The 15763-nt window shown below is 37.9% G+C and overlaps 2 protein-coding genes across 2 annotated transcripts; one reads left to right on the forward strand and one right to left on the reverse strand.

Annotated features, from left to right (window-relative positions):
* Positions 1-547: 547 nt before the first annotated feature.
* On the forward strand, positions 548-7648 carry SPDYA (speedy/RINGO cell cycle regulator family member A). The gene is made up of 6 exons (XM_075042453.1): positions 548-776; positions 1834-1892; positions 2738-2823; positions 4392-4563; positions 5726-6020; positions 7548-7648. Exons 1-6 carry the CDS (start codon positions 548-550, stop codon positions 7643-7645), a joined length of 939 nt encoding a protein of 312 aa, XP_074898554.1. The 3' UTR covers positions 7646-7648.
* Positions 7649-7763: 115 nt separating this feature from the next.
* Positions 7764-12991, reverse strand: TRMT61B (tRNA methyltransferase 61B). The gene is made up of 6 exons (XM_075042455.1): positions 12854-12991; positions 10807-10997; positions 9491-9582; positions 8828-9063; positions 8111-8191; positions 7764-7927 (listed from the first exon to the last, which is right to left on the reverse strand). The coding sequence occupies exons 2-6, from the start codon at positions 10891-10893 to the stop codon at positions 7884-7886; spliced, it is 540 nt and encodes a 179-aa protein (XP_074898556.1). The 5' UTR covers positions 10894-10997; positions 12854-12991; the 3' UTR covers positions 7764-7883.
* Positions 12992-15763: the final 2772 nt, after the last annotated feature.

Here is a 15763-nt window from a genome sequence, read left to right on the forward strand (position 1 = left end):
TATGCCTTCTGGGTATGTCCTACTTGAGGGATATGTTTTATTCCCAATGGCTATAACCAGGTGTTATAAAAATTAAGAGCTTGAGACCTTGATTTTAATGTTACATGGCTTAAATATGGTTCTGTTGCATTAATTCTACTAATACTCTTTTAAAATATGCAATCACAAATTGGAGAGGAGGAATGGAGATTTTTTTGGTAGATCTAAGTAAGGGTGTAGGGCTATGAGGATCTGACAAACAGCAACTTTTTCTGGAAAGGATTTTTTCATTTTTTAAAATTTTGAATGAAAAAAGAAAGATTGAAGGCTCCTTCCACTGAAAGAGCTTTATCAAATTAGGACTAAATTAAAGAAAGCTACGTAGTTGGCTTAGGACATCAGACTTGGCTAATTAGTACTGATATAATTAATTTTTGTATCGCCTGACATACAAGCTCTACTGAAATGCTTCATTTGAACAAAAGATATGTAGAGAACTACTGCTCAAACTGACTATTTTTGTAGTTAATTTCTTCTTCTTTTTTAACAGGAACCTTTACTTACCAAAATGAGACACAATCTGGTGTGTCAGACACCTCCTACTGTCACGGTTCATGTAAAATCAAGTGCATCCAGATCACATCAGCAAAAAAACCTTATTAGACTAAAGCGGCCTACTTTTAAAGACTATGAAGAAAATTGTGAAAAAAAGGTTCCTAGTCATAAGTATAAATGTCCAAAGGGACCATGTCTAGTTATTCAGCGTCAGGAAATGACAGCTTTCTTTAAATTATTTGGTAGGTTAATAATGACAGATATCAATGTATTGACTGAACAGTAGAAAACTATTAAGCAAGTATGTTTTCTAAACTCAATAATTTTGGGAGTGCTTTTTATATGGATACTAATGGCCATGTCTTTGTCTAAATGTATTTTGTTGTTACATTTTAGTGTATGAATATTTAATGCTTAAGGTAAAAATACAAGAAGGGCTACCAAACTGATGAAAAGTATCTTTTTAAATTACAAATGAAACCAACGTGATATGATACTTTCTTTTATGATTATTTCTCTTTCCTTTGTATTTTCTCTGGTATTTCAACAAATGCATGTAAACCAATGTACATCTTGTTTTACACAAGGCTTAAAAAAGGCTGGACTCCCAGTCTTATGCACATGTTATTTATTGTGTGAATAAACATTTAGGGGGAGAAGTGGAATGGAAAGAAAATCTGAGGAGTTGTAGCATCTCTTTTGCATTTGCCTCTTTCATGTAAAGTTTTGTATTTATTTAATTTAGTGAAGAGATTAACTAATAGTGGAAGATTACACTTGGTTTTCACTTGAACCTTGACTACAGAAGTGAATCAGAGAGAGTCTGCGGTAATCCTGTTATAGTGCATGTTCACAGACAGTGATGCACTGACCACAAATAATCAAGCAAGTATTGCCTTATAAAGGCTGTCAGGTAATCAAGGCGCAGAGATCTTAACAGTCTATAGTTCATCAGAAATAAAGGTATGCTGTTAGATGGAGCCACTTACTGCAGGAAGAAATTACATAAATAGAAAAAATACTGGTGATTTTTCACCTTCACTTGCTATTACTGAGAATGAATGAGATGCAGTCACTAAATTTTCCACCTCGCCTTTCTGGTAGTTTGTCTTCTTTTGCTGCTTAAGTTTTTTTCATACCTAATCTCTTTCTCCCCTCAGTTTCTCTGTTCTCTACTGGTGGGTCTAGCTTCTTCCTTTTATTTCGTTTAATAAAAGGACCTTCTGTTATTTATTTACAAATACTTTCTAACAAAAACAATTTTGGTGTTTGAAATGCTGCAACTTTCTTTTGTTGCAGATGATGATCTAATCCAAGACTTCCTTTGGATGGACTGTTGCTGTAGAATTGCGGACAAGGTAAGCATATTTCCTTGTTAGTTAATAGAACCTATATTGAGTCAAAAATCTGCCCTTAATCACTTGATACTGTAATGCAAATACAGACCATAATTTTTTTCTAATGTGCTCATATGGAAGCTTCAAGAAACTCAATTTATGCTTTCCTCATTGTCCTAGTTTCAGCTGGGATAGAGTTGATTGTGTTCCTAGTAGCTGGTACAGTGCTATGTTTTGAGTTCAGTATGAGAAGAATGTTGATAACACTGATGTTTTCAGTTGTTGCTAAGTAGTGTTTAGTCTAAAGTCAAGGATTTTGCAGCTTCTCATGCTCAGCCAGCGAGAAGGCTGGAGGGGCACAAGAAGTTGGGAGGGGACACAGCCAGGACAGCTGACCCAAACTGGCCAAAGGGGTATTCCATACCATGTGACATCATGCCCAGTATATAAACTGGGGGGAGTAGGGGTGGGGGGAATCGCCACTCGGGGATTAACTGAGCATCGATTGGCGGGTGGAGAGCAATTGCATTGTGCGTCATTTGTATATTCCAATTCTTTTATTATTACTGCTGTCATTTTATTAGTGTTATCATTATCATTATTAGTTTCTTCTTTTCTGCGCTATTAAACCATTATCTGAACCCATGAGTTTTACTTCTTTTCCCAATTTTCTCCCCCATCCCACTGGGGGGGGAGGGGGGGAGTGAGTGAGCAGCTGCGTGGTGCTTATTTGCTGGCTGGGGTAAAATCATGACACTCATTGATAAAAATGATCAAAATATCTTGGTGTAAGAGAAATGTGCAAAGCATTTTAGGAAATTATATACTGAAATAATATATTGATACTGCATTTTACATTTCAACAGTATCTCTTGGCAATGACTTTCGTTTATTTCAAGAGGGCTAACTTCACAGTAAATGAGCATACCAGAATCAATTTCTTTGTCGCTCTGTAAGTACTTTTAAATTATCTGGTTTTATTAGCATAAACTTTGCATTTTTTATGCCACTGATAATTATGATACATGATGTGACTTCTTTAATGAGTGTGTAGTTGTTTGGGTTCTATATGAAATACAGAAACGTAATGTACATACTATATATAAACAGTGCAAATCCAACATTCTTTCTCTGATGACCACCAGTGTGGAACAAGATGGAGCAGCAGCGAGGGGATGTTTGTGTTGGTGTAGTGATATAGCATAGCATTCTGCCTACCAAACTGAATCTGTGAACTTTTTTAAGCATTACAAGTAATGCATGCAGGACAATACATGGCAACATATACATGGCTCTCACTTCCTGTTACAAGACCCTATTTTATTATATCTTTGCCAGCCTTTAAGTAATTTGTACCAAAATGTTTCCTCATGATACGCGCCTCGGGAGTAACTTTTAATTAAAGTTTCTGTCAACATGATTTAAGTCAACTGTAAAAATGTTGCTAGAGCATTTTTGAGAACTTTTTTGAACAGTTCTAAAATTTCTATACTTTGAAACAGGTGCAATCAGTAATCTGTCTTTACCAAGCCTCTCCATATTTGGCTATACATACAGAGTGATTTAGCATTTTCTTTCATAGTGTTATATTGCTCGGGTTATCTTTTTCCATAATAGTACTTCTCAGGTACTCTGATTCACACACTCATGCGGGGAGAAAGATGGCTGTTTCTTCTGCTGTAAATGATATTCTGGGTAGTATCCATAGAGCATGGAGGAGAAGGCCATCTGTCCCCATACCGAAGGGAGAAAAGCCAGGCCAGAAGAGCGACAGGATTAGAAAGGGACAAAGGGTCTGGCGAGACTGAGACCAGCAGGAATATTGGGGTTAGGAGCAAGTGAGAAAATTCAGGAGGAGACTAGAAGTTTTAATTTTTTCAGGTATGATTTACAGCAGTTTAGTATCAGGTGGATCCAGAGGAAGTAAATATTTTGCAGTTGTCTGAGAAAACAACCCAGAACCAAAAGTAGCACATAGTGAAGGAAGGCAGAAATATGGACATGAAGACAATAATTTAAGGTTTTCATTTATATATGAAAGTAGACCTGTATTTAGTTGTTTGCTGCTAATTTAATGTGAGCAACATAATTTTCCAAGAACAGTTAAAATCCTCGTAAAGTTTAACATTTTGTAAGATAGTTTTAAGTATTATTTAGAGAATCAGTCAGAAACTGTTCATTTTAGTGCTAGGATATCTTGCCAGTTTGGATAAAGCTGTCAGGATATGTTAGTTCTTGCATATCTACTAATTTAGGAGCCTCTAGGGTAAAGCAATTTTTATAATAGCTTAAGTTAAGATTTTATTTACCCAAAGGATACATATGGAACTTTCTGATTAAGAAAATACTGTACTCCAGAGAGAAGGCTGTATTTTGTTAGCTGTTTTTCTCACAATACTAGGAGAAAGAACTACTTCAATATTATGTCTTTTATTGTTAGAAATCATACTAATATAGTGATTTAAGATTGAACAACATTTACAGACACAAACACACATATATATATATATATATTTGAAGGTATCTGGCAAATACAGTTGAAGAAGACGATGAAGAATCAAAGTATGACATTTTCCCATGGGCCTTGGGAAAAGCCTGGAGAAAGCTCTTCCCTGATTTCTTAAAGTTAAGAGATCAACTATGGAGTAGAATTGACTACAGGGCTATTGTAAGCAGACGCTGCTGTGAAGAGGTAGGGAGGGTTTTAATATTGTAGATGCTGAAACTACAATAATTAATACCAGCTAACAATCTAGCTCTATACAAATAATTTCTTCTCTAAAGTGTGTAGACAAGCCACAGGAAAGAAAAGGTGCAGCTAAAATGTAATGGTCCATTTATCCTCCATGAAAATTTTTTTCTTCTGCATTTAAAATACATTCTCTGAAACTGTGCTTTTAAGGTAAACTAGAATAATTTACATTGCATTAGTGTTAAAAGTGAAGTTTTTATTGACTAGAATCTTTCTGCTTTATGCAAGTATTTTTACTTAAAATTTACCATCAGTTGTTTCACTTCATTCACTTTAGAAATAATTTTGTATGTGTGCATTTGCTCTACAAATTATAAGTTTGTACACAAGTAGAACTTTCAAATAAAGATCCCAGCACCTCAGGTGAAGTTTTAATCCCTTCAAAATTAATAATATAACTTCAATTGACTTTTTAAGGTAAGGGTTTTTCACTGCATTTAAAAAAAAAAAACAACTCAGGACACACTTTTAACATTCTCTACTATTAATGCAGTGTTACAACCTACATTTTACAAACATACTAGGAGGGAAAAAAGACATTCCTCACTTTTCATGTGGAATGTATCTGTCTGGAAAAGCCCTGTCATGTTCTAAGAACATAATGTTTACTACAGCTGGTGGAAAAGAAAATCTCATTTAGTCTAGAATTCAATCTCTGGGGATGGGATTGGGTGCTTATGGGAAAAGTACAAGGAACAAAGCAAGTACAGAATGCTTTTCCTGGCACACCCTCCCAGCTTTCAACAGTCATCAGTTCAGCGACATTGTGAACCAGAAGATCCATCTAGTTGGTGTTTAGCAGTTTAGTAAAAGACACCATCTTCAGACCAACATACAAAGCATAAGCTGGTATTTGTGATGGTTCACATGAATATACAAGGCTGTAAATTTTTGTGTTTCCATATCTGATTCATAACTGGTTCACTTACTTGTGCCTAAGGTAGCAAACTTTCTAGTGAGACAGAAGCAGATAGATAATAGATGATACACATTTCAGCTATGTAGTATTAATTCTCTGCCATACATGAATTGGATCCCTTGTTTTCAGCTCTATGTTTTCCTGTTATTTTTACTGTTTCTGATGTAATGGCTGTTCCAATAGGTGATGGCTATTGCTCCAACACATTACGTATGGCAGCGAGAACGTTCTATACACCACAGCGGAGCTGTGAGAAACTACGATGATCAAGTACAGCTGCCCCGTGGACCTAGTGCTACTCCTACAGACTGCCTGCTTTGTGGTAAGAAGGGAAGATTTGTACGACTAGGATTATCATCATCTTCCTCCTCATCTACTGGCACTTTGGAGATGACGGAATTACATTCATCCCAGAATTTGAAGGACAACTTTCCAGATGAGAAAATGCTCGTTGACTCTCCTTTTTCTTATGCCCAAGGTATGGTTTAATATTGCAATTAATTTTCAGTTAGTTTAGGCAACTGAGGCCATATTTGCCCTTCAGACTACTGTAGGGACTACTGTGTCCTTCTTGGTATGACAAGACAGGATCTCTCTGTGTGAGCACACAGGCCTATTACAAATGCAGCTACCTTGGCAGAACTGTGCTTTTACTGCCATAGTTTCACTTGCATTTTCACATCTTGTCTCTTGACTTCCTGCAAGTACCAACTGCTTTATATTCTGAGTCTCTTCAAATTACCTTCACCAACTACAGTAGATGTTGGGTTGCGTTCCAGTCTATTTAGGCATTTAGTACTATTCTTGCATTATAAATTAAAGTGAGAATCCTATTTTGAATCCAATAGATTGGCTAGAGGAAACAGTAAAAATATTGGTGTGTTCACATGAGTTAAAAGAGTGTGTGTTATGTGAGTTGAAGTGCTCTTGTTGAGAGCACTGTTTTTAGAAAGGGCAGGCGGCTCAGTTGCTGTCATCAGTTTGGACATACACTTAAAGGAAAATGTGAATTGTGATTTAACGTATCTCATTTGTTGACAGAGTTTACACAAGATTTCAAGATTGGAGTAGGCATAGAAAACCATACAAGAATTTATTGTGAAAATTGTTTTATGTAATTGAATCTTTAGACATTAATCTATTCAAAATAGCATCCTGAGCCTTTGTATGAGAAGTCTCCATTACACACAGCAGTTATGGGGCAAACGCTCATTTAATTTATTTTTATGAGTGGAACACGCTTCAGATGTAAACTTTCTGGTGGAGCTGTATAAGGCATCAGTTCTGCAAAGATACTTTCATGTGCTTAACCACTGCAGAGTTCTTAGCATACTTATTTAATACAGGTTTACAGTTATTTATAGCTTTATTTTTTTATTTGCATTATGTTCTCATATTCAAATTTTCACTATTATAGTAGGATTGTGTTACTGCTTTTGACAGCTTCAGTACAACTGTGATTCTCAAGGGATTCCTCAACTTTGAAAAATGTGGCATTTGAATCTTCCTTGAGATACAGAACAAGTCAGCTGGCTGCAATATGTCATTTAATAAATTTAATGTGTTAAGCACGTAGTGATGTTTATGTGGAGACTTATGTTAGACCCTAAAAGACTGAATTTTAGATCTATTTTTACTTGAGAGATCTCGCTTTTCATATTGGACAAAGGTCAGAAAAAATTGTGTTTATTTTGACCATTTGAGAATGCTTTATATGAAGTTCACAAATAACCAGGCAACCTTCAGCATGGGTGTGGGAACTGAGCCAAAGCTCTACTTGTCAACAACTGGTCTTTTTCTTGAAGTAAGCACAGCTTTATCAAGAGAACAAATTCAGTGAATTTCAGTTTCTCTTACAGTTCTGCTATATGAACATTGCTCTTAAAGAAACTGAAAGCCACCATTTGGTAGTCAGTGAAGTCAGAAGCTACTTCACTTGCATTTCAAAGGGCAGACTCTGATCCATTATTTTCTTACTAGTTTTTTTTCTCCTGATTTCTGGTAGACTGTCAGAGCCTGTCCAGCAAAAGGAGACCAGGTAGCACCTTGAACCAAGACAAATCCATGGATTGGTTTATGAAGAATGAAATACACCCAATGTGATAGAAAGAGATATTGTCCTTTGCGGAACAATCTGTGTTGCATCATGCCACCATACCTGATGATTCTGTTAAAACTTTTCCCTTTAAATAGTAGGTGGGATTTCAAACTTTATAGGAAGTAGAAATCAAAGCACTCATTACTTAAAAGTTACACAACTTGCAAAATGTAGCAGCTACTTTGCAACATTTTATTTTATTCCGATACAATACTCAAGTTAGCAGCTAACATCTCTGCAGCATCAAGAAAGCAGTGGTCGAAACTTTCTCAGCTTGGTAAGGAATGCTAGTTAAAAAACAAAACAAGTTACTACTTCAGTATTTCAATATACAAGGATTATTTTATTATTATAAGTTTTATGATTTCATGATATAGTAACTTGTCAAATACTAGTACAAAAAAAAAAATTTTTGAAAACAAAATACCACTAACCATTTAAGATAAAAAAACATTTTTCCAGTGTCTCACCTGAATGACCATCCTGCCAATAAGATGGTCTAGCAACATAAGGCATCGAGCAGTTTGTTTCAGCATCATCAGAAAGGGATTCTGTGAGAAGTAAATTTTTTTAATTCTTTCTAACAAGTTTAAAACATACACACAGACTAGAGTTGCTAATGTGCATGGATTTTTTTTCCCTGATGTTATTTTCATTTTCTTTTTGCTTCTGTTAAAGTGCTTTTTTGTCACCTATCAGTACGTTCAGACCTCTTTGCTCTACTATGGATTTTGCAAATCTGTACTAGTATGAGGCATCTTTTTTGGATTTGCCAGAACAGCATGATTACAAAACAGAGCATACTGGTACTGTCTCTTCTATGGAATGCTTAAGCCCATCAGGGTCCTCTAAAGCAGCTACAGGATGAGTATAGAGGACTGAATTTTATTAAAAAATAAAAATTTAAAAACAGTAGTAGAAGGGCAGTCATTCTTTATTTGCAGATTGCAATTTATTTTCTATTTAGTTGAGATTTTTAATAAGATATTTAAACTTAAATAACGATTCATATATCCTTTTTCAGACCTGAAAAGGTCCGGGCTGTCCAAAAGCTTGTCTATTCTTTACAACAATCTCAGCTGACCTAAGAAAAAAACATTGCCTGTTCCTACAAGCTTTGCCTTCATTGTATCCTTGGATTATCAAATTGCAATAACAGCCTATTTCATCAGCAATTATGTTCTTACCATTGTATTCACTTTCTTTAAGAACTGCTTGATCCTGAATGTGGATTTCTTCGTACTCCTTTTGAGGTGCTTCTTCAATATTTTCTTGAGTTTCCACCATTTGGCTTGATTTACAATTCTTGATTTTAGCAGGGAGTACCAACCAATTTCTATATGTTACCTCAATGATCCTTTCACACAAAAAAGGGAGCTTGCAGGTCCGTATTCTGTCTAAAAGGTCAATAACCTGCGTGATGCTTTTGAAGAAATGCAAAGGATAAAGTAGTATTTTGAAAACTCAAATCATACACTGTTAGTCTCAATTCTACTGGCTTTGTCACGTTCTTTACCTTTGAGGTTACACAAGTCCTTCAATTTTAGGGTGAAGGAGCTAGCAACCCGACTACGGAATTGGAAAACAGTACAGTTATTTTGAGGATGTCATTAAGCGAAGACTTCCACTGATCGTAACGAGAACATTCCCAAAGTAAAGGCCAAAGGATCTGACCAAGTGTAATTTATACTGAGTGCAACTCCCTAAAAGAAAAATTACACGGGGTGACAAAAAAATAATTTCATTAAACATTTCATTAATGCTGGATGTATATTTTAAAAGATGTTTGGTTTTGTAACAATGTTAGGTGATGCCTGAATAAATGTTAAGTGCCAGAAGTAAATACTTACTTTGCTAAATACACAGCGCACACACCACCCTGTTTCAGACTTGGGTGTACAACAGGCAGAGCAGACTGAGGGTTAAGCATATCCAGAACTATCTGCAAGAGACAGATACCTATGTTTTCCCAGTAAATATTAATATGTATCTATCAATTTTTTTCCACAACAACAATGCTTGAAAAAAACATCTTTACCTATGGAAAATGCATACAACAGCAGTATGTAATCCCAAACCAGTTTTATTACTGCCTCTCAAAGCCATAGAGAAACCGGAGGTCTACACATGTACAAAACAAAGTCCTTGCTACTTCCAAATAAATTTCTGTTAAAACAGCAAGTAACGTTTCACCAACACGGTAGTCCTGTGCTAACATTAAACCTCCTACTAATTAAATTCCATAATGTTGACATTAATAAAAACTTTTAGAAGACTACATTTACTAACATCTTTGGATATCTAGTTTTCAAATGTAAAAAAAAAAATTAAAAAAAATTTTCAAGTGCATCTTTATCATGAAAAGATCACACTACAGTCTCAATGTCTAACTTGCTGTTTGTTTCAAGATTTGGAAAACTTCTGTCATTGGCAATTTATCCATCTTCTGCTAGAAAACTATTCAAACTGTAAAACAATGTGATATGTAATACCTGATCCTTCCTGTAGACCGTTACATTTCAAGTTTTTAAAATGGTATTTTTATGCTATATATTTTATTTCTTTGCTCAAACTGTTTACCACAATTGTCATTTGTTTAAAGTGTTTATTTAAGTAGTTTGTCTGCTTCACACAGAAGAGTGGTTAACATCTAGCTGTTTTCGCCAGCATGCCTCTCTTTACAAAATCTAGATATAAAAAGTGGGACAGGAGAGCAAGCAGTAGCATTCCTTACTCTCACTTAGGCCTTGGTCACGTTGTGCATTCTCTATAGCTGATAGCAAAGTGTTTACATATTTATATTTTCTATAAGCTTATGTATTTTTCTTAAATTTAATGTTTGAAATATATGCCTTAGTCAGATACAAAAATATCCATTTCTCCAAAATACAAGACAGTAAGTTTGTCTTTGCTTATAAGACAGCAGTGATTAATTGTATTTCTGTACTACAGCCATATCGCTCTTTCATTTGGGAAACTGTTAACTGAAACCTTGAAAATACTTGTAATCTGACAAAAAAAAAAGAATCACAATGTTTCTTTCATTGATTGATTGTTTTTTCTCATGTTAAACTAGACATGGGAATCCCATTGTGAGTGTGAGCACCAGAGGTTTTAATTTATGCAGAAAAGATCAGTGTCAAATGGGGGGATTCTCTGGACTTACTGCGTCGACTGTTACAGATTTCATATCTGCAGCAGCTGTTGAAATGTCTTTAAGAATGAAATCCACGTTATCTGGCCACTCTTCCATATGTCCTATTTCCCATGCAGCACGCCAGTGCCTGTAATTCTTCTTAGCTAAATTATGATGATCATATCTGATTTCATAACTTATAACACGTCCTTTGGGCCCAACTGAAAACAAACAAAAGACACTAGATTTACTACTCTTCCCCCCATAATAAAGAGTTTAGAAAAAATAGTGTAGTAAACAACAGAAGTACACCTTGAAATCTCAACTTCACTTTAGGAAATAATCACGTATGAAACAAGCAATTACAATTTGTTTTTTCTTTACATATAGAACAAACATATGCAGATAAAGTGCTGGGTTAGTTCTTTTTCAGACTGAAATCCATCAATCCACAGGTGAAATAAAGCATAGTTACAGTAGTACAAACTATTCTTAAGATGCCCTCCCAAAGTAACTCCTACAGCAAAAGAAAACTTGAGCATCTGTGGTCCTATCCATCTACAATTCTTCTGATACAGCTACCAGGGGTACCAGCTGAGAAAGCTCTAACATCAGTCACTACTCACAGGTGCTACAAAACTGACAGACAGTGACTGCTTCTGTTGTTGATAAGAATTGGAACTGCTGGTTTTAAATCTTTTTTGACAGTCCTCGTTTTTACAAAGGTTTGCTGTTCTCCATGCATAGTTCTTTCTCTGCCTGTCCCTTCATAGGGTTGGGGAAAGGCTAAGAAACACCCCCCACACCTGCTCACTGATCTCAGCCCCACAGACAAGTTTCCAAGTGTACTCTTTGATTTACACAGGTTTGTGTTATTTTCCTGTTATGGTCTGTAACTGTAATATATTATTACTTGTTTTAAGTATCAGTTTACTATCCTGAAATGTACCGTACGAGTCCAACACATAATTCTTCATAAACCGTACGAGTCCAACACATAATTCTTCATAAAGGAAGTGTTAGGAGGAAATCCAGGCACAGACAGCAGCATGTGCAGTGCTGTATTATTCTATCCTCGTATTACTCCAATTCCTCAAACCTATTGCACCATTAGCTTCTCTTTCTCCTTGCTACTTTTTAATGGGTGAAGGCAGCTTTCAGCAATCAGCAGTTCAGCGAGTGAGGTTCTATGACTTTTTAAGCCATTTTAGGTCAGAGTCACCAGGCTCCTTCCCTCACCTCTGTGATCCCACTGTGAATCCATTCAGAAAACTGAATAAAAGAGGGGATGGGTTTCCCAGCAGTCTTCCCCTGATCTAGCTCACCCAGGATCAGACAGAGGCCAGAGCCAACATGTAAGGAGGGAGGGTCTCAGCAGTGTTGCCTTTGATCATCTTAAACAGTTGCAGAATTGCAGCACCAACTCCTTATCACTCAAGATTATCAGTTTGGAACTATTGGAAGAATAAAATTGTTCACACCAGGGTCAGTCTTACTCCTTCATCTGCTCACTCCAAAAACTTCCTACATTTTGAAACTGACTTCTGGAAAAATAAGGACAACTAGTTAAAATAGTGAGGCAAAACTCTTCATTATTGTGATGCTGCAATATGTCAAGTTTGCATATATCATGTTTTCCCGTTCTCAAAGATCTTAAAGTCATGGCAAATGTCACATTCTTAACACAGTCTTAACTTTGTCCTGTTGCATGTCAGTAGTTTCTGGGAAAGATTAAAGAAGGAATGGAAAATAAAACATGAAACGAGAGTAACACGAAGAAAGGAAGTTAATGAAATCTGTTAAATCAATGAGAATTGTGGATATTAAATACTTCCATGGACCTTGGTAACATGCTCACTAGATTTAAATTCCAGCATTTACCTATGTAGCAGCTCTTTTTCTTGTTAGGTGTCACTGTACTAAATGGTGGCAAAATTAGCCACCATCAGGAAAGAGCAAATCAAATCTTATTTATTTCAGGGTCAGCGCCAAGTTGCATTAAGCTGTGACTAACACTGTCCATATTTGGTGCTGATTTAAGTTCCATAAATTTGAAAATAGCAATACAATCTCATACCTTTTTCCCTCTCCTCAAGATAGAGCTGAGCTGGCGCACAAGGACTGCTTTCTTCCCATGGATAGGGTTAACAGATTTTGCTGACTTGGCATGGTTACAGCTAAATTAAAGTGATCAGAAGGAACCTATTGAACAAGACTGAAAAAGGAGAGGAAGAATTGGTAAGTCCAGGTGTGTTTGTACGAAATGGCCACAGCAGCCTGAATACCCAAGTCAGAAGATAATTTGCTAAAAGCTAACTTTTGCCTTAGCCAACATCAGGTATTCAATCTCTTTCTTTGGATTTAGGGTCTGCCTATAGGGCAAGATGGGAAAAGCTAATGACTCTTACTTTCCCTCTCTCTAAATGCATCTCTGGAAACAGAAGTGCTGACTTTCATTTTCTGTTTTGTCAGCTTCTAGCTCCCATGGCAGCAATGGTTTCTTTGAGGATAATTCCAAACTATCTTCAAAATCCAATCACATAATGACAAAAAAACCCCTAGTTTATTGCAGAAAGATGATCGGAAGGAACTAAGGAATAGCAGTACGAGGCAGAAAGAAGGAGGTGGAGCAGAGGTGCAACTGCTGACCTCAAAACCTGGGCCCAACATATTTCAAGACCACCTGCAGCTGAGTGATCTTGGGGCAGCACTTAACGGCTGATCATTAAAATAAGCATTTTCAACTGAATTAGTACACCAAGTGAAGATTGCTGCAGATAAAACAAAGGACTAAGAAGAACAAACTAGTCTGTTCATCTCAGGAGGGGACCTTCCAGATTCCCTTTGCTGCTGCTTACACACCCTCACCAATTTTAAGCTCCTGATGGATCTCAGCACTCTAGTTTGTACCATTCACTAAGTGTAACCATTCCTAGTTCCTCATGTTATCCTCAGCAGTATGACCTGACATCCAGGAGCAGGGTTGGATCAATGACACTGGTAGCATACTTGCTGGATACTAAAATTCCTCAGAAAAACCCATGCTTCTAAAAAGCCCTGTATTGTTATCCTGGAGCACATGCCAAGGGACAGCAGATACAGCATTGCTACATGGGAGAGTAAGAGAAAACTAATTCGCTGCCTTTGAGTTCAAAGGTTAACGGACTTGAACAAAAAGAGCAGCCTATCTGTTCAGTTTGTATCCCTCACAAGAGCGTTAAGAGGAAGCACCACCTCCCACAGATACTTGCCTGGCTGCAAGTGGGAGTACCAAAACATCTTCTATCTTGAACTGTTGAATAACACAGAGTGTAGCCACAAAGGCAGCCCAAGCCGTAAACATTTTACAAAGACAGCATAGTCTATAACCATGCTTTATAACACACACTGGACAAGAGTAAAAAAGAAATGTTAGTGCTGAGGTTTCACAGAAGCTCAGGATACGGGCTGCTTCTCAGGTTCAGTGACCACTGCTGGGACCCTCAGGTATCCAGTTACTCTGATGGTGGGGTGCCCACATACCCTGTCTTTGAACATAAGCCTTCAGGATATGCAACTTGTGCTTTTCTGCTCTACCAGTTCAAGATGATCCGTGATGAGGTTCCTGTCTTTACCCTCCAAAGCCCTTTAATATTGCAGAGAAGGGCAGTATTCTGCAATAGCAGAAATACATTTTAAAAAAACAAACCAATCTGAAAACCAAATTCAAGCGGTGCTTTACTTTCAGGTGTGTACAAAAGCAATTACAGCAAACAATTGTGGTGGTTTTGTTTTAGTTTTTTTCTTTCCTTAAGGAAGTGGTTCTATCAGAAGCCCATAAATTAAATTACTCTGAAATGTGGTCCACTAACAAGATACCTACAGATGAGATGAAGGGTGACGTTTTGCCCTCACTCACATTGCTGAGTGCAAAGGCTCTCTACCTTTTAGAGCACTGAGACCTAGATCAAACCAGGCTAGCTATAACATGAAAAAATAACAGTGTGCGTCCACATAAGCATTTTCACTGGTATCTAGCAATCTGATTATTCACGTGGTCCATCAAGATGAGGAAAAGGAAACTGAAAAAGGCAAGAGATTGGGAGAAGGTGTCTAGTATGGTTAAGCCAAAGCCAGCAATAATGATGGCTGAAACCCAGCTTTCTGCAGGGCCTTCGGTAACGCTTTGCACTACGGCCCTTGAAATACACTCAAAACGTTTTGCAGTCCCTGCATTGGCTCTGGCACAGATGTAATTTTCCTTTACGTCAACAAACTATATATGAACACATGAACTGCAGCAAAACTTTTAAGAACTGACCACAAGTATTTGGTCAAAAGAAAGGCAACGTGCGATAAGGGCATTGCGCTGCTTCTGTGTTTTCTAAAACCAGGTTCTCACCTGCTCTTGACAGAAACAAGCTCATAGCGCCAGACCCGCTGCCAGTTTCCAAAACGGTGTCTCCCGGGTGGATATCCATCATTGTTAAAATAGCACTTATATCCTGCGGGTGAGAAGAAACACGCCACGTTACTACTCTCGGAAACTAAGGGTGAGATTCGGCCAGTGACCTCCCAGCCACCGGCCAGCCCCGGTGAACGGCCGGTACCTTGGGGTAGGCGATGGTGGGTCCCCGCGGCATCAGGAGCACGTACTCCTCCAGCGAGGGCCGCCTCAGCAGCAAGGGCGCCCCGGCCGACGTACGCAGCATCTGCCCGGGCAGCTGTCCGATGATGTCGCGGTGGGGCAGGAAGCCTCTGGGACTGGCCAGAACCGAACCCGCCGCTAAGCGGCACAACAGCTTCAACGTCGCGTTGTGCTTCCTCCGTACCTCCGCCAGCGCCAGCTCCCCGGCGCGGAAAGGGCCGGGCCGGGCTCCCGCCGCCTCAAGAGACACCTGAGGGGCGGTCGCCACCTCAAGAGACACCTGAGGGGCGGTCGCCGCCTCCTCCTCCTCCTCCTCCTTCTCCTCAGGGGGAACCTGAGGGGCCGCCGCGCACCGCCCCA

Source organism: Buteo buteo, chromosome 12, assembly GCF_964188355.1.
Source record: "Buteo buteo chromosome 12, bButBut1.hap1.1, whole genome shotgun sequence".
Lineage (NCBI taxonomy): Eukaryota > Metazoa > Chordata > Aves > Accipitriformes > Accipitridae > Buteo > Buteo buteo.